The sequence below is a fragment of the Notamacropus eugenii genome, chromosome 1 (genome assembly GCF_028372415.1).
Source record: "Notamacropus eugenii isolate mMacEug1 chromosome 1, mMacEug1.pri_v2, whole genome shotgun sequence".
In the NCBI taxonomy this organism is placed as follows: Eukaryota; Metazoa; Chordata; class Mammalia; order Diprotodontia; family Macropodidae; genus Notamacropus; species Notamacropus eugenii.
Window position 1 is genome coordinate 5,002,406 of NC_092872.1, and position 19,308 is coordinate 5,021,713.

Sequence of the window (19,308 nt, forward strand, 5' to 3'; positions counted from 1 at the left end):
TTTAATGTATATTGGGGCTTCGTTTTCATCTTTGGGGTATATGCTTAGCAGTAGACTGTCTGGGTCAAAGGGCATGGAACTTTTAATCACTTTATTAGCATAATTCCAAATTAACTTTCCAGAATGGTTAGATTGTTTCACAGCTCAGCAGTGCGTCAGTATCCAACACTGACTTTTCCTAACTTGCTGAGTATAAAGTGAAACCTCAGAATGATTTTGATTTGAATTTCTCTTATTGATACTTTAGAACAGTCATGATTTTAGCAGTTTCTGATTCTTTTGAAAACTGTTCTCATCCTTTGAGCACTTATCCAACGGAAAACGGATCTTGTTCTTTTAATTTCCTATATATTTTGGATTTCAGACCCTCATCAGAGATATTTGACGCAAAGTTTTTGTGTCCTAATCCCTTAAAGCTTCCCTTCTTATCCTAGTTGCGTGGATTTGGTTCGTGCCAAAACTTACTATTTCACACAGCTAAAGTCATTTTGTCATTTCTATCCCTTGTTTTATAAAGAATTCTCCTCCTGCCTTTAGCACTAAAAGATATATTTGACTGGGTTCTAGTCTTTTCTTTCTTTTTTTTGTAGCATGACTCTTACTATTCGTGTTGCATATTCATTTTTCAGTTTATTGTGGTGTACCATGTAAGTTACTGGTCTAAATCTAGTTTCAATCACACTGCTTTCTAGTTTTCCCAGCATTTCTTGCTGAGTTTATTTCTTCCTGAGTTTATTGAGCACTGTGTTAAATTGTTTCTGATTCTTCTTTATTTAGTTAGTTTTACTGTTTTACTTTTCTATTTTTATCCAGCACCAACTGTTTTATAATACAATAGAACTGTTTTATAATACAAGAGAAGCACTATTGTTCCTTCATTCCTGCATTTTTTTCCCTTGAGATTTTTAGATCTTTTGTTCTCAAATAAATTTTGTTCTCATTTCTTTATTATCATATGTTATTCGGTATATTTTTAACTCTGTAAAGTATCTCTTGGAAGTCTAAATGATAAAGCCTTAACCCTGTAAATTAATTTATGTAGTATCATTTTATTACATTGGCATGGCCTGGCCATTAACACTGAATAATAACCCTCTAGTTATTTTAAGTTGTTCTTTATTTACTTGGGGAGTATTTTATAATTGTTATCTACACAACTCTTAATTGTGCCTTGGGAGATAAGATTCCTTGATATCTTGCGTATTTTGTAGCTGTTTAAACAAGACTTCCCTTTCTATTATGTCCTCGATTTTGTTATTGTTATATGCAAATACTTATGATTTCTACTTTATTTTGTATCCTGTGATTGTCTCAATATTTATTTGTCTCAAATTTATTTATTTGGGTCCATATCTTTTTGTCAAAGGGAGGATTTCCACCTCTCTTCCATGATTCTTCCATGAGGATAAGAATCCATGAGGATAAGAAGACCCCCCCCACCCCACCCCCGCCATGGCCTTTTCTATTACTGTCCCCACCCCCAGCCTATCTCTCTCTTTTTCCCACTAAATCACACATACTATAGGCTGATGATCTCTTGGCTTCTCCAAAGAGAGACCACAGTCCAAGGGTTGGTACTTGGTCTCTCTTTCTTTGCTCCACCCCCTCCCCATCTCGTGGACCTGAGGAATATACAGCACTAACCGGATGCACCTCCTAGAAAACTATCAGATAGCACACTAATTCTGCCTTGGAGTATCATGGGTGCAGTTCTCTTATGTTTCTGAGGATGAGAATGGGAAGCTCATGGACCATATTTTGACCAAGATGAAAAAAGACCCAAATGATATCCACCAGAAACATATCACATGCCTGGCTATGTAACGTTCCAGCTGCTTGCTTTGTCTAACGTAGGAGGAGCTCATGGATCAGGCCTCAAGGGTCATGCATGACCAAAGACTTCAATGCACAATATGTCTATCTGAATATCAGGAAAAGTAACTGTGCAGCTTTACATGAGTATTCTAGTGCTTTCCAGATCAATGAAGCAGAGCCCACACACTATGCAAATGATGACAACATACATCCTACAAAGTGGAATCTGACCTAGATTGCAGAAGAGCTGAGAAACTGTCTGGAGGTGAAAGAGAAAGGCAAACACTTTGGGGCTAACCTCAGTGGAGAACAAGATGGATCCCAAAGTCATCCACATGGGGGAGTGCTGCCATCAGAAGAAGGGATAAGGATTCATTGCCAAGGACAGCAGTAGTGACAGCAAGGACCTCAGTGAGATCAGCAGAACCACAGGAGAGCGATGACATTCAGTAAAGTTCAGAAGCCTCCAGTTCAGTGTCCTTAAGTCCCAAGTCTGAGATTCTGGCGTCCTTAAGTCACCTAGACAGCTGTCTCTCTCCTGTCCTCATTCACAGATTAGTCCTTCCGTTTTAACTGTTTGGGGTCCTGAAGGTTGCGTTAAAAAACAACCACAAAAACTTGCTGATTCTCTAAGGTTATCTAGGTAAAACCACCATGTCATTATCGAATAAGGATCGTTTTGTCTCCTTTTTGCCTGTATTTAAGCCTTTATTTTCTCTCTCATCTTATTCCTATGGTAGCATTTTTAGAATGAGAATGAGGAAATTGGGGCATCTTTGCTTTTACTACAATATTCAGACTTGATATACAGAATGGTTAGATCACTTCATGTCTCCACCAGTATTCCCTCCAGCATTGACAGTTCCCATCTTTTGTCATTTTTGCTAATTTGCCTGGTGTGAAATGAAACCTCTGACTTGTTTGAATTTGGATCTCTCCTAATATTTATTATTTGGAGCATGTTTTCATTAGTTTATTTACAATTTGTAAGCTTTTTGAAAACTAGTTTCTTTTCCATTGGAGAATGGCACAGGGTCAGAGGTCCTTGAACTCCATGAACTTTTAAACAAATTATTTTGACACCTTATTTCAGTATAACTGGTTTCCTTTATAATCTTGTGTGTTTTATTTTATGCCTTTAAAAACATTATTGTGAGAAGGGATCCACAGGTTTCACCAAAGGGGCCCATGATGCAAAAAATGTTAAGAACCTCTGCTATTGGTGTTAAATATTTTTGGTCAATTGTCTGTACATCTTGGGCATTCTTTTTTCCTAACAATATTTAATGCAAAGATGTTTTCCCCACATGACAGCTTGTGATTCCAGCTAAGTTAATTTTGTTTGTGCAAAAGCTTTTTAATTTTCTGTAAGTAAGCACTTCCAGTTAAGATGGTAACATGAAGAGTTCTGTAATTTTAATGGTCTTTTATGTCTTTTGTAATACCTTTTATCCCTTGTTTGGTGATCAACTTTCCCCATTCCCCATCACACATCTTAAAGGCACATCTTTCTATTCTCCTCTAATTTTTTATGGTATGAACTTTAAAAATGACCAGTGGAGGTCATTGTGGTATATAAGATGCTGGTCTAAACCTCTTTTCTACCAAACTGCTTTCCAGTTTTCCTAGCAGTTATTGTTTAATACGGATTCTTCCCTATCCTCCCAATAGTTGTTCTTGGGTTTATATGTAGGTGATTTTTCTTCTAGGCATTTAGTTATGAAGGGGGGAAGAGCTAGAGAAACATAGCTTGAAGGGATTTAAGGGTGAAGTGAAAGTTCTTCCAGGATAGGGGAACCCAGGGCATATTTGTAGGCAACAGGAACCAATAGACAAGGAAAGATCAAAGATGAGAGAAAGGAAATGGATTGAAGGGGCAAGCTCCTGGAAGAAAGGAGAAGGGATGGGAGTCATTGACCTTGGCACAGAGAAGGGCCTACATTCTGTACAGAAGAGGAGAGAAAAGCATTGACATAGAATTTTGAGATGTGGAAGGAACAACAGTGAGACCAGCACTGAACTTCAAGAGGAAGGGAGGGAAATCATCTATAAGCCTATAGGTAAATCAAAAAGGCACTTAGTCATAATATACTTCAAAGGGAGACATTTGCTGAGTGATGACAGAAAGGAGAGGACTTGCAGGGGAGGTGAGGAACAAGGAGTATACTGGGCCTGTTCCTGCTCTGGTGTGTTGGTACTAAGAAGAAACATCCAGTACTAGAAATCATAGAAAGGACACAGTGTCATACAGAGGGAGTCAGGTTTCACTCAATACAAAAATATAGAAAGAAGAAAGAGGTCTATAATGAATGAATGAAAAAGCATTTTCTTATGATCTTGCTTTTGTATAAGACCCAAAAAGAAACATGGGTCACATTTGCCACTTTTAAGTAAAATCTAGGAATATCGATCCATGGCATGATCTTTGCAACAAAAGCCACCAATCAAAACTTCATTTCCCATGATAAAATTCAAGCAACCATCACTGGAATCAGAGGCAGTGGTTTTCTTTTCTTTTTTTCCTTTCTTTCCTTCATCTTTTTCCTTCTTGGACTGAACACCCATCTTGACGGATCTTTGGCTTCTACCACAACTTTGAAAAAGTATTTATTAAACATTTATTCTGTGTGGAGCGCTGTGTTAAAGCAAGATAGTCCCAAGTCTCAAGGAGCTTACATACTAATGGGGGGTAACATAAGTGAAGTTTCAGTGGCAAAGCAGACAGAAGGTCCCCATAGTTTCCATGGTGCAGCAGCATTGCAGATGGAAATGCATCTTCTTCAATATATTTCCACTGCTAAAATAATATCCATTTCTGATGTTGAACCATTTGACGGTGCCAAGACCCGTTAGTAGTGAGAGCTTTCTTTTCAAGGTCCTCAGCACCTGAAGCATCTGCAGAGAAAACTGCCAAGCCACATCTACACAAGAGTTGCTTCCTTCGATGGTGGCTGGAGGGGTTGGACTGGAACCAGTGGAGCAGACCAGTGGACTAGGAGGCTTGGCTATTCCCTGCCTATCTGTAGCACTTGGGTAGTGATTTGATGTTGCTGGTGGCAAGGATGGCTAGCTCCTTTTTTACAGGGACTGCTCCGTTTGATGGTGAATTCAGGAACTAGTGGTCAGGGTTCTTGGGCTCAGTGTCCTAGGCTACCTCCATTGTGGTCTGAGGGAAGGTAGTGGTCAAGGTGGGGTCAATAGTTTTACTCACCTGGCCTATACTGCCTCTTGTCTCTTCCCCCAGGGTGCTTTGCTGCTTCAACTAGGCCAGCTTGCCCTCCATCATGTTGCTGTTGGTCAGTTAGAATGATAGAAAGTTTATTAACAAGAGAATGGGGTCCTGGAGGACACAATGGAAGGTTAGGAGCTGAGCAGAATAAAGCCTAGGGAGGTATAGTACCAAAGTTTGAAAAGTGGTAACCAGGGAAGGGGCTTTCACCTTGCCTGATGAATTATTAAGGATTAGGGGAGGAAAAGATAGGAGTTTGCCAGCCATAGGGATAAGCCCAAATTGACTGAGGCTTATAAGCCGCCCCTGTCCCCCCCCCCACCAGGATCTTGTGACGATACAAAATGACCCTTAGTTTGTTCTCTTTCCAAATACAAGGAGGAAAAGAATACAGCCAACAGACCAGTCTAGTTGAGGGTCTATTGATCCTGTCCTAGAACTGGCATCATAGCCTCACACAAAATGTCAGAAGATAAGACACACCAGGACAAAGGCTCACACATGGAGCAGATACTTAGCTATATGTTAGGAACATCACAGCATAGGGGAAATCATGCCTCTGTGAGGCTCAGATCTCTACCATGCATTTCCCTTTTCCTCATTGGTTACCATCCCATTGAGATGAAAAAAGAGTTAACTTCGGGCAGTGACCATAGTTAACAATGAAGTCAGTTTCTGAGAGTTCTGTGTTGGAGTGGGTGCCGGACGTGCCCACAGTCTGTAGCAGACTATGTTTATGTACTAATGAACAGACTGGAACAGCCACTGTGGAACTGCTTTCTTCCAGGCACCTGATGGTACCTGAAGTCTGAACTTCAAACTACAAGTGCACAGAACGTCCCTTGCTTTCCCAGCCTTCACCAGCGTGCGTAGTTTCTGCAGTTTAGTCTAGAGGATCCCTAACTGATCAGTTGTTAAAGGATATAAACAATTCTCAAAAGAATTGCCAACTATAATAATTACGTCATGAAAACATGCTCCAAATAACTTAGAGTAAGGGAAATTCAAAACCACTCCATGCAAACTGGCAAAAAAAGGGCAAGAAATGGAGAGAGTGGGTGTTGGAGGCACTAATGGAAGACAGGCGAGGCTGTAAAGTGGCCCATCCATTCTAGATAACAATTTGGAATGGATGAAAAGTAACTGTCCATACTCTTTGTCCATACTATAAAAGTAATATAGGCCAATATATATCCAAATATTCATAGCATCATTCTTTATTCAAAGAACCAGAAAGAAACTAAATGCCATTCAGTGTGAAATGGCTGAAAAACCTGTAGAGTACATATTGATAACTACAAGGGTTTCAGAGAAACGTGGGAAAATTTCTCTGGACTGATCCAGGATAGGACAAAATATACTACTACAGCAAGAAAATGAAAAAGACCACTAAAAGGAAGCTGAACTCTGAGTAACTAAAAAACCAGTGATGGATGATCCTGGGGAATAGAACATACCTCCCCACTCCCGACAGGCAGATTACCTAGGAAGGAATAACATATACATTTTCATATGCTTATGCTTCACATGTAGTCACTGTCTGAGTTGTTGGGGTTTTTTTGGCTTAATTGTTTTTCTTCCTCCCAAGGGAGAATTCAGTCAGAGGGGGCATTGAAATAACTGTGATGCAAAAATGAAAGGCATCAGTAAAACATATTATTAATAACCAAAGGCAAAAATAAAAAAGTCTCAGGGACTAGATTATTTTCCCCTAGATGACCTTTGGACCCTGTGCCCTTCCTCAGTTTGGAATCCCCAGGCTTCTTCTTGTCTCAGCATAACCCCCAAAGAATTCACTCACTTGTCATACAGACAATGGAATTTACTAACAGGAAATAAAGAAAAATGTAATGATATTAACATCTGAAGTAGCTTGAATAAGCTGCTGCCATTTCTGAGAAAGTCCATATTTTCTTTTCCTCCAGAAGTTTTTCTGTCTTGTCCCCAAAGGAACAGACGCATATAAAAGCCATTTGTAGAAGAACACTCAAACATTTTTCAGTCTCTGAGAACAAAGAGAAATCAAGCTTACCTCATCAACACACACCTTCTCTTGGTGTGGCCAGGAGTGATCACTGACTAGGGTTGGCCAGGCAGCCAGGTGGAACCTTCTGTCTTAATACCCCCCACCTTCTCAGCTGCCTAAGTGGCCAGCTTCTTTCTCCATGTCAGGGAGTCAGTGGATACAAAGCATTTACTGGGCTCCTGGAACCATTTCACAGACATACTCTGAGAGCTCAAGAGAGTCAGCCACAAAGCCTTTCATTTGAACCTCCACAGTTTCATCATCCTTTTCAGAGTTCCAGCGGCCAACTTGACCAGCAGGGCCTCTGACAGTTGCCATTTATTGCAACTCCCCTCTGCCCCTATCAGGAGGGACTTCTGAGACTCCTCAGCATGCAAAATCCAGAAAATGCAGGCAGGAGAACAGTTGTAGAATAAAGCAGGAGGCTATTTTAGACAGGGCTTAAAGCAGCAAGGGCTGTACTTGGATGCTAAAGACCAATGGATCATAGCAGCTGGAAAGAATCTTAGGGATTACCTAGGTCAGGAGTTAAGAACCTGGTCCATAAATTTGCTTTTAAAAAACCAGCTTTTCCGATAGTGTATTTCAGTATAATGGCTTCCCTTTAAAATTCTTTTTCTTTAAATTTTGCATATTTAAAAATATGATTCTGAGAAAAGAGACCCATATGCTTCACCAGCCTGCCTGAGGGGTCCATAAGCCAAAAAGAAGTTCTGAACCCGTGATGTAGTCCAACCTTCTCATTTTGCAGGAGAGGAAATTTAAGTCCAGAGAAGTGATTTGCTCAGAGAGACAAAGGTTGGAAGCTGCAGGTCCAGGATTCAAACCCAGATCTTCTGAGTCCCAGATTCACTGTTTCTTTGAGCCTGTCTCCTTATTCATCTTGACTCAGTTTCTTATTATTAAGGTGACTGACAGCATGTCACTTCCCTACTCAGGCTGCTTCACCAATAAAATGCGGTTAACACTAATAATCACAGGGCTGTCGGGAGGAAGGCATCTTATAAACCTTAAGACACTATGTAAATAAGTGTTTTATTATTCTTATGTACATATAGAAAAAGGAAGGAGGAAATTAGGAGAGTTTATGGTCCAAAGACATGATCAAGTGGGAAGAATCATGGACCAGAAGTCGAGCCCTGGGATCGTTGTGCCCTTGGGCAAATCTCTTCCCCATCATTTTCCATATAGATATAGATATAGATATGTCCATACACACATATATACATATATATGCATATGTACATATATGTCTGTCTGTGTGTATGAATAGAGAGAGACAGATATGAGGGAGTTGGATAATATAGCTTCTAAGGTACCTTTCCATTGAAACATGAAATTTCAGGTGGGAGGGAACAGGAAGTATCTGTTGAATAAAGAAAGAGATCTTTCTCTTGGGATCAATAGGCTTGTACATTTAAGGAACTGAGTGTAGTGGGGGGTGGGGGGGAGGTAAAATTCACAGACCTCAGCAACTGGTTGGTGGTAGAAGGAATGAAAGAGAAAGATGATGTCAGAGGTTTCAGCGTCTGAGAGGATGCCATTGTGTCATTAAGAGTAACCACCCCAAATCAAAATAATCCTTTTAGAGTTGGAAAAGATCTTAAAGGTCACTGATTCCCAACCTCTCTACAGATAAGGCAATCAAGGTCCATTGAAGGAAAAGTGACTTTTTACTCCAGGTCCCAATGGTAGTGAGTGGGACAATATTTATGGGGAAGGTCATGAGTTCATTTCTGGACATGTTGCATTTGAAATGCCAGCAGGACATTGAGATGAAATTTGAACTATTAAAATGGAACTGAAAATGCAAGCTTAGAATTAAGAAAAGATGGTCTGGCTAGGGATACAGTTGAGGTGTTATAGAGCTGCCTTCCACCTAGTGACTCATGAGAAAAAGCTCTGGAGTCAAAAGCTGGATTCAAATCCTTCCTTTGATACTACTCTTGTGACTTCCCCAGTCTCAGTTTACTCATATGTATAATGGGATGGGGGAAGGGTTGGACTATATGGTCTCTGAGGTTCTTTCCACGCCTAAATTTTTTTATGATCTGGGCATTTCCAGACCAGCCCAGGTTACATATGTGTGAGTGGAAGTCACAAGAAAGGATTCATTCATTCTCTCAATAAACATTAAGTACTTCAGTTGGATACACAGAAGGCTTTGATCCCTCTCCTTAGGTGGCAGTTAGGTAATCCAATGTATAGAGCATGGGACCTGGAGTCAGGAAGACCTGAGTTTAATTCTGGCCTCAGACACAAGCTGTGTGACCCTGGGCAAGTCACTTAACCCTGTGGGTCTCAGTCTCCTCATCTGTGAAACAAGCTGGAGAAAGACATGGCAAATCACTCCAAGTATCTTTGCCAAGAAAACCCAAAATAGACTTATGAAGAGCTAGACGCAACTGAACAATGCACAACCCTAGTAGGGAAGGAAAAGTCCAGAAATAAACAATAATTTATTAAACACCTATAATGGGATAGGCCTTGTGCTTACAAAGATGAAAATGAAAATTCCTGCCCTCAAGGAGTGAGCATCCTGTTGGGGGCAGCAACATGGACCTAGAAGTTGTATGCAAGAGATAGGACCTGTGCAGTGATGGAGAAGAGGAAAGCAAGGTGGCACTGTCTCTGCAGTTTAGAGTCTTAGAGACTTTTCTGGAGGCAGAGATTGACTTGGCCAGCCTGTGCGTCTGAGGCAGATCTTCCAGACTGAGGTCAGCTCTCTAGCCACAAATCGCCAGTCTTGCACACAAAAGATGGTATTGGGAGGGAGCATGAGACAGAGGTATCAGGAAAGTGGAAGGTAGTTTTTGAGCCGAGTGCTGAAAGTCTAGGGCTGAGAGGAGAGAGAGTGGAAAGGAGGAGAAAATATGGCCTTTGTGTGGAAGGAGAGATGAAGCTTCCCTCAGTCGTGGTGGAGGGGAAAGAGCCCCCACCCTGAGAGGCAAGAAACCTGGGTTCTAATACTGTCTGATACTTTCTGGCTTTGTGAACCCGAATCTCAACTCCCTCGTGTATAAAATGGAGATAAATACTTCGTAGATTTTAAAGTTTGATAGAAATGGCAGCTGTTGTTGGTATGAAGTTCAAAGTGATAGTCCTTAATCCAAGACCTGACTGGTTGTGTGGCTCTGGGCAAGTCCGGACCCTTCTCTGGGCCTCAGTTTCCCCACCGTCAGAGGAGGGGGGCTGGTGAGTTGGAGGTGATCCCCCGGTTCTGATTAGCTGGGAATCTGAGAGCCCGTCCTGGTGGGGGCCTCGGCCAGGAGGCAGCTGGGGTACCCTGGCACAGGAGGGCAGAGGCCAAGAGCCCCTGCCTGGGGCGCCCCGGGGCGAATGCGCGGGTGCAAGCTGGAACCCAGCCCCCCAGTCCTAGCCCGCGGGCCTCCACGCGGCATGCCCGGCCGCAGACCGAGCCAGGCACGCTCCGCCCAGCTCGCGGCGCGGAGCCCAGCTGCTTGGGCGATGAAGTCAGCGGGAGCGGGGGACCGGCGGCCGCCACCGGAAAGGGGAGGGCGGGGGCGGGGCCCGCCTGGAGCGGGCACAGGGCGGAGCCCGGACGGGCCCCCAATCGCCGGGGCTCTGGCCGCGGGTTCCGCCGACGTTTGCACCCTAACGGCCGCCGCGGCTCGCTCCAGCCAGTGAGCACAGCCCAGCCCCCGGGTATCCTCGCGCCCCTCGGCTCCGAAGCCGGAGATCGCCGCCCGCAGTCTCGCCCGGCCCGACGCCCGCCGGCCCGGCCCCCAGCCCCGCCGTGTCCGCTCCGTCCAGCCGCAGGGGCGAGGGGAAGGCGCGCCATGAGCGACACCGACGCCGGGACCCCGGCCTTCGAGATGACCTGGAGCAGCACCGCCAGCAGCGGCTACTGCAGCCAGGAGGACTCGGACTCGGAGCTGGAGCAGTACTTCACGGCGCGCACCTCGCTGGCCCGCAAGCCGCGCAGGGCCCAGGTGAAGACGGGCGCGGAGGTCGGACGGGGCGGGGCCCCCGGGGCAGCCGGCAGCTCCGGGGTTAAGGCGTGTGCGGCCCAGGGGAATTCCAGCCGTCCCTCCTCTTCCTGCTTCCCCCTTCCCAATTCCCGGATCCTCCGCCCCTGGCCCTCTCCGGGGCCGTCGGGGGTGGGCGGCCCGAGGCGCTGGAGGATGCCACGCAGGCCGGCAGCCGCCCGGAAACCCCCCGCCCTCCTGCGCCCCGACCCGGCTGGGCTTTGGGGGTTCTCCCGCGGGCCTCGCAGCTTCGCTGGGACCCTGCGCTTGGGAGAGGCTGGAGCGGCGGGCAGCGCCAAGGGCAGCACCGAGGGCAGCGCCTGTGATCCTTTACTTGTCTGTGGTGCCTTCGCTCCCTCCGGTGCTACGCTAGGAAGCTCTCTTGGCGGGTGGGACAGGTAGGGCCGTTGTGGTTGGCTCCGAGCCTCCGGGAGGAGGAGAACACCGGAGGGGCACTGTGTAAACTTGCCAGCCCTTTTCACTGTCTCCGCCTTCCTTGGGAGATAAACCTCGGAAGCTAATTCAGGATTCCTCACGCCCACCGTCTCCGAATCCTGTGGGCCTCCTCTAATCCAGCTGATAAGATGTTCTTGCCCACAATTTCCATACTTCTCTGGAATCTTCTCACCTTTTTGTAGGTTTTGTGTAAAGTATTTGTTTATCCTGCTAGTTTCAGTTACCAACACCTTTCTTTCATTTCTGCTTCATTGTCCTGGAGTCCTTAGCCATGTGAAAAATTGAGCTTAAGATAATGAGCTTGTTGAGGGACTTGGTGAGTGACTTGGTTAGCTGCTGGAACGGTGGAACCTGGTCCACCTGGCTGCTGGAGAGAAGGAGGCAGCTGAGGCCTTCTGGAGGATAACAAGGTCAGGCATTGTTCCCAAGGTGAAAACCTGATTGCAGAGTTTTGTTCAATAGCTTGGGTAATGTTCTGGAGCAGCTGCCTAGGGTGGTTTCTCACCCATCCTCTCCTGCTTGCATACCTGATGGTAGGTGTGAGAGCCAACACCATGCAGTGGAATGAGATTTAGTGTGTCAGGAAACCTGGGTTCAAGTCCTGACTTAGCCGCTTACTCCCTGGGCCTCAGTTTCCTCATCTGTAAAATTAGGATATTGAACTCCATGACCTCTATGGTCTCTTCCAACTCTACATCGTTGAGCCTCATGGGTATGAAAAGGAAAGCCTCCATTAAAGAGTCACATGAAAGTAGGAAAACCCACCCCCAGGGATAGACAAAGGGTATTCCTCTGTGATTAAGGCCAATAGCAATGACATTTTTATATTCTCCAAGTAAAGGAGAAGTGGGGGGAGGGAGACAAGGAGCCATAAGGGAAAAGGGAGGAGGAAGACATTGAAAAATTGAAACAGAAGAAAGAGGAACATGCTAACCAGAGATCAGGACAGAGCATGGCAGATCTAGGCAGGAAGAGATAGAAAAGCAGCCCCATAACCTTAGGGAAGGCTGGGCTGTTCACCACTCCTGAAACACAAGAACTGGAATGTCCTCTGTAGCTTGAAAAGAGTTGTTTAAAGACCAGTTAACAGAAGCTTCACTTCACATATCAGGAAGCAGTGGAGTTATCAGAGAAATAGTAAAGGCTGATTAACATAAATTGGTCCAAGGTTATAGATAAAGCTAGGATAACCTATCATTAAGAGTCATTATTCAAAAGAAGCTGAGAATTTGGAAGACATGTCCCTAACCTTTTGAGTCTGGTATCAGAGAGAACTATACTTCTCCAAAAATGACCCTTATAAATGGTTGTCATGGACCAAGTCCTTGTTTTGACCCAGGGTGATGTTTCTGACATCCTGTGAAAAGACCTCCTTTCAATATCTTTGGGAGAAGCCCCCCCCCCCCCCAGTGTAACAGTCATAACCCCACTTGATGGTCAGGAAAACCAGGCAAGGGTATCAGGGAAAATGTGCCTCCCTGCAATGTATTCCATGGAAGGAAGAGGGGATAATACCACCCACCTTAGTGAATTGTTGTGGACTTTTATAAATGGAGTTTCATACCCAGAACTAATCTTGGCTTTTCCTGGTAGGCCTTTCTTCCCTAATCACATCTGGGTAGATCAGCACCCAGCATTTCACTATCTAGGGAACATGGGAGGGAATTTGTGAGTCAGAATTAAGGAGCATAGAGGTGAAACTCAGTGTTGGGGCAATAGAGACTGTATTGAAAGGTAGATCAGTGGGTGCTGGCCCTGGAGTCAGGAAGTTCAAATCTGGCCTCAGACCCTTACTAGCAGTGTGACCCTGGACAAGTCACTTAACCTCTGTTTGCCTTAAGTTTCCTAAACTATGAAATAGAGATAATAGCACCTCACAAGGTGCTAACTCACAAGGTTATTGTGAATATCCTGGCACAAAGTAGGATATATTTCCTGTTTCCCACCTTGTGTTCATCCAATGATCCTGAAGTAGCTTATTAAGAGAGTTTTATCTAGCTTCCCCTCTGGAGAGCCAAGCTTAAAGTTACCCTGCAGCATTCATGTTCCCAGGAGGTATGTGGGTCCATAATTAAACAAAAAATGACTAAGGCATGGCCCTTTTTTGTTGTGAAATGGTAATGGGGCCACCGAGTCAAACCTGGAATAAACTGAAGCCCATATGGAGGATGTTTACTGTGGCTGTGGAACATTCCAGACCAGAGCATTTAGTTCTGGAGAGAGGCAATACTGAAAGCTGAGTATGGGTCTCTCCTGAGACCTCCCTACTCTCAGGATAATTTTGTATAGTGCTTTGGAAAGGAGGATCTTGAAAACCTTCACCTGTTAGAATTCATTAAGATTATCTTTAAAGAAAAAGCCATGTTTCCTATTCTCCAAGATTAGCTAAAAAGGGCGGGGATGGCCGGAAGGGTATGGCAAGGAAGTTTTTGCTGGCTTTCTGAAGAAAGATAAATCAGTCCTATCCCGTCGTGACCTGGCTGATCTTTCTGTCTAAGGGAATGCTGGAGAAAGTTCCCTTTGTTCTATAAACAGGATGCTGCCGTCCATTGCCCTGTGGTCCTGTGCTCTGGGGGACTTTGGCATTCTTCTATTGTATCCTGCCCATCCTGCTTCCTGTCACCACCTCCTTTGACTAGAATAATTTCCAGTTGGGATCTTGGATCATGTGCCTCTCCCCTGGGCATGAGAACTGCCCTGCCCATGTTGCCTGACTCCAAGACTCCAAGCACATGTTTCTCCAGGCCTTAGCACAATGCCCTGTACATTATAAGTGCTTAATAAATATTTGTTGAGTTGAAATAAATTCTAAACCTCAGAGGAACATTTCCCAGGTCCAGGGGCATCGTGTCATCACTTGGTCCATGGTATTGCAACCTTTTGCCAAGATACTCTTTGGGGAGTGTTGTATGTCACATGGACAATTTCTTTGCTCCCTCCCCTTTCCTCCTTTATGTGGGGGGGTGGGGAGGGGAGCAGGAATTAAGTGACTGGCTGACCCAGTGTCCTTTAATTCTGTGCCATCCTCAACCTGGATCATTTAGGAAATAAGCACAGAAGGCAGTCTCTCAAAAATGAAAAGTAGCAAGCTTTTGTTTATGGTTAAAAACCAGACAGCAAAGATCTAGTCATATGAAAGCAGAGTTTTTCAATGGGGATCCCAGCTTTGTCTCTAGCAGTCCTGAGGGAGGCCCTGATAAGCATTCTAATCCTCATAGTTCCCAAACTGTGCTGAGCCTTGGGAATCATAAGAATGTGTATACAAGCTGCTTACCCACCAAGTTCAAAGGACCCCACCTCCCACCCTGGAAAGAATCCAGCTGGTCCAGAGCAGGGCATGTAGCCCTGTAACTGTCTGACAGGACAGTTTAGTTTAACTTTTAGGGCTGGCCATGAGATGGGAAGAGAAATGATTTTCCAAATTTCCCCAGAGGATAGCATTGGTCAGGGGTGATCTCAGCTTTCATCCATGACCCCCCCTCGCCAGTATCTGATGTCAACAGGAAATAAGACTGATGCAATTGAATGCAAGACCAACTCAGTGCACATGCTCCAGCCCAGATCCCACCCTTCCTGCCCTGCAGGCTCCACCCTTTCCTCCTCTTCCCTCACCAAGGAGTAGGAGCTCCCTGGTGCTACAAGGCAAGAGAAACTTGGTGGGGCATGGGGGAAGGGACCAGCTGAGCTGGTTGGTGCCCATACCAGGCTCTAGCTACATGGATATTAGAGCAATGGGGAGGAAAAGTTTCTGTGCCCAGGATTGCTCATGCCAGGCCAGCCTGAAAACTCTTCTTTCGTATGCTTTGAACTCAAGGGTTCTGCCATATTCTTAGAGCTTATGAATTTTTATTTTAAATGTGGACAGAACTCATATCTACATCTTTGGTGTTTGTGCTTTGTGGTGTTTGGTGTCACTTCATAGGTTTGGGTTCACAAGGCCTGACCACAGATACATTAGAGTAAAAACAGTTGTTCAGAGTTGGGTGGTGCTTTTCTTGTGCCACTTATGACATCTCCAGTGGCAGGACCCAAGCCCGCCATTTAGAGAACTTGACTCTCTTTGGTGTGGGAGTTGCCTGTCTTCTCCATGCCACAGCTGGGGAAGCTTTCATTTTGCACCACCCCTGTTAGGGCAAACCTCACCGGCTCCTAAGGTTAATAACAGGGTAGTAACAACCTGCCACCTCCAAACCTGGCAGTGAGTCAGGGCCCCCACCCTATTGCATGGTTCTGTTCCCAGAGTAAGATGCAGAGTGGGCTCTGGTGTTAACTGTAATCTCTTGGAACACACCCTGACCCATCACTCTCCGGATCTTGCCTAGACGCTCACCACAGAGTCTGGAAGCTGAATATTGAGCTCATGAGGGCGTGGAAGGCAGTGCGGTTAGAGAAGAAAGTTCACTGACTTAGGGCACTCGGATTTAGTTAAGTAAGAAATGGTTTTATTCTAAGTCATCACCCATCTACCAAACCCATAGTTTGCCCTGACTCCTTAGACTCATGCCCTGGAGTACCTGCAGGTGTTGGTTTGAATTTGGTCCAAGCATTACAGCTATCACTCCAGCTGTTGCTGCTAGTGCCTGGTGTGTGATCTTTGTTACACAGCTGTGCACTGATGCCTCTCAGCCATACACCTTCTGTTTCCTTCTTCAGTCTGGGCAAGAAGGGAGAGCCAGTGAGGGGCAGTAAATATCTTGGGGAAATTGCACAGTATAGATAGAGACTGTTTCAGTCTCAGATATTAAAAGTAAGGGTGGTCTGCAATAAATTGTTGACATGTAGCCCAGGAGAGCCATAAAGCTTGAACATAGTCAACAAATTGTAGCTAAGTGCCTACTCTGTGTATAGCACTGTGCTAGGCCCGGGGCTGGTATACACAGAACAGAGGAATTGACAGACCTGGGAAAGAAACGCTGGAGGACCAGCCACAGTACCAGAAATACACATTCCAATCCTCATTTGCAAGATTTGCTGTTTGCCTTTATTAGTCCTAGAGTTAGAGATTTAGAGCTGGAAAGGACATTGGGATTATCTGCTCCAACCCTGTCATTTAAGTCCCTGAGACCTAAGGTCATACAGGTAGCAAGCATCAGAGACAGAATTTGAGCCCAGGTCTTGTTACTTTACATCATGTCTATAATAACGTATTCTGCCCTAGGATGAACCCCTGGAGTGGGAGAAACCGATCCTGTCTCAAAGTGAGATCGAGCAGAAGATCAAGGAGTATAACAGCCAGATCAACAGTAATCTCTTCATGAGCCTGGTGAGCCCCGGAGTGGGGAGCAGAGAGAGCCTGAGGTCACAAGAGCTCGGCTGGTTTCTTTTTGGGGGAGGCAGTCAGGTGTTAATGACTTGCCCAATGTCATTACAGCTAGTAAGTATCTGAGGCCAGATTTGAACTCAGATTCTCCTGACTCCAGGACTGGTGCCACCTACTTGTCCTCTCTTGGTGTCCCCAGGATACGTGCTAGTGTCCTCTTTCCAGTTATTGAATATCTCTTCCTTTTTCCAGAACAAGGATGGTTCCTATACTGGTTTCATCAAGGTACAACTGAAACTTGTGCGTCCGGTGTCTGTGCCTGCGACCAAGAAGCCACCCTCCCTGCAGGACGCCAAGCGACCCCCTGGGAAAAACCAGTCGGTGAAGCGCCGCACCTCCTTTTATCTTCCCAAAGACACAGTCAAACACCTGCATGTGCTGTCCCGCACACGGGCCCGAGAGGTCATTGAGGCACTGCTCCGAAAATTCCTAGTGGTGGATAACCCCCGAAAATTTGCCCTGTTTGAGCGGGCAGAGCGCCATGACCAAGGTAGAGAGCCTACCCAGCTCCCTTTTCTTCTCCCTTGATTGATTTACTGTATCTCCATTTGGGATTCTGAAGCTTAAGTGCCTTCTCAGGAAAGTGACTCAGCTACTGTGGACTATTGCCAGTTCAATAAATGGGTGGGGGAGTCGGACTGGGTTGATTGCTTTGGATCCTTGGTGATCTTTGGAGCCCTTGGCTCTTAAAAGTTAATGATTGTGTGATTGTGCCCCGCAGTGTACTTGCGGAAGCTGTCAGATGATGAACAACCCTTGCGCTTAAGACTGCTGGCAGGACCCAGTGAAAAAGCCTTGAGTTTTGTCCTAAAAGAAAATGAGACTGGAGATGTCAATGTGAGTATCGAATCTTCTCTGACAGAGTTGGGAGACCCTTAGGCCCCCTCGCATGTTCTATGATGGTAGAACCTAGGTCATTTCCACACATCTGGGATCATCACAATGTTCATGCTCAGGATGGGAGTGATAAAATGGGTCAAAGTAAGACATAGCAAAATCTAGGCTAAATGGTACCTCTGCACCTATTCTTGTATCAAGGGAACACCAAAGTCTACCTTGGAATGGATCTGGCTTTCTGGAACTCATAGGAAAAAGGATAGGGTTTGTTGTCCCCTTTGGTGTGAAACGTTCCCTACTGCCAGAGTTGGAAACAATAGGGCCTAGGAAAAAATATTAGCTGGACTTAGATCATGTGGACTCACTCTGTATCTATCTTTACCCTCAGTGGGATGCCTTCAGCATGCCTGAATTACATAATTTCCTTCGTATCCTGCAACGGGAAGAGGAGGAACATGTGCGACAGATTCTACAGAAGTATTCTCGTTGCCGCCAGAAGATGCAGGAAGCACTAGGAGCCCGTCCCCTGGGATGACCCCCCCTCTCCCCTTCTCTTTCATGACCTTAGGGTCAGGGTTGCTTAAAGGCTTCAAGAGGCCACCAGGCCAAGTGGATGGGGTGGGTGGCGGGGGGGCAGCACAGAATGGATGTCATTTGAATGTGTTGGGGCCTGAAGAATGAGTGTGTGTGGAGGCTTCCCAACTGAGGGGGAGCTAGCTAGGTGTGTGGGGACATAGGATGTCCTGAATGTAGCATCATGGCTACTACTTTGGAATGACAGAGGCTGAAAAGTCCTCTTATAAAATATCAGAGCTAGGAGTGGGGAACCCCTGTGGCTCATTGTGATACATCTGGGAGGGTGGTTGGGGTAGGGTTCAAAGAGCACAGTCTTCTTGGATTGTGGCATTCTCTGTTCCTTCTGTCCACCACCCCCAGAAATTACCCTTAGCCTTGAGAATACCAAGGAGACAGCTCTCAAATAGAGCTACCAGGTGGTGAACATCTTTTGGTGCTAGCAGAGATCTACTCTGCATAGTTCAAAAGCCCTGTTAGCTTGTTTTAGAGATGTTGTGTTGGCCAAAGCTGAACACACCTGAGACACGGTCTCATTATGGGTGGAAAAGCTTCAGCTAAATGTGATGGCTCTCAGAGGGTCATCGGTTTTCATGACTATGTGGGACCAGCCCCACTGAAATGAAAAGATTAGATGCTCAAGATGTATGGGGGCCATTAGGCCAACGGGGAGGCAAATGGATTTGATTTCAGTGATAACCTTTGGAAATCTAACCCATTAATGAGGATAAGAAGACTGCTGGCTGGAGGTGCAGTCATGGGCAATGAGAGGATTCAAAAGGATCCTGGCCAGCAAAAGGCTTTCCTTGTTGCTAGGCTTTGAAGGAGTGGTCATCTGCCCAAGGTGTTAACCACAGTGAGGGTAATATCCCTCATGATATTTGTCATGATTTGTATGTAATGTTTCTTGATCTCAGCTGAGTGACTCCCAGGCGGAGATAAGAGTGTGTGGGACCTGTGGATGACTGCTGGGTGTGGCACGAGAAGGGCCTGGGGCCCAAGAGGAATCCTATAATAATAAAGCTTGGGCCAGTCATTCTGCCTTCAAGGTCAATCTGTATGT

General features: G+C 45.4%; 1 protein-coding gene and 1 pseudogene across 3 annotated transcripts in view; both read left to right on the top strand.

Moving 5' to 3' along the window:
- RASSF1 (Ras association domain family member 1) overlaps window positions 1-19,281 on the top strand; it is a 34,134-nt gene extending 14,853 nt beyond the window's left edge. The window contains exons 1-5 of one of the 3 annotated variants that reach the window (XM_072650554.1): window positions 10,596-11,023; window positions 16,674-16,778; window positions 17,028-17,325; window positions 17,557-17,672; window positions 18,061-19,281. In XM_072650554.1, the coding sequence (XP_072506655.1) occupies window positions 10,871-11,023; window positions 16,674-16,778; window positions 17,028-17,325; window positions 17,557-17,672; window positions 18,061-18,207 (819 nt within the window). In that variant the 5' untranslated portion in view covers window positions 10,596-10,870 and the 3' untranslated portion in view covers window positions 18,208-19,281. Of the gene's footprint in view, window positions 1-10,595; window positions 11,024-15,839; window positions 15,945-16,673; window positions 16,779-17,027; window positions 17,326-17,556; window positions 17,673-18,060 lie in introns of those variants that run through there. The other 2 variants (XM_072650556.1, XM_072650553.1) reach the window with 2 other exon arrangements.
- Window positions 1,531-3,235, top strand: LOC140531965 (N-alpha-acetyltransferase 10 pseudogene; annotated as a pseudogene).
- Window positions 19,282-19,308: the final 27 nt, after the last annotated feature.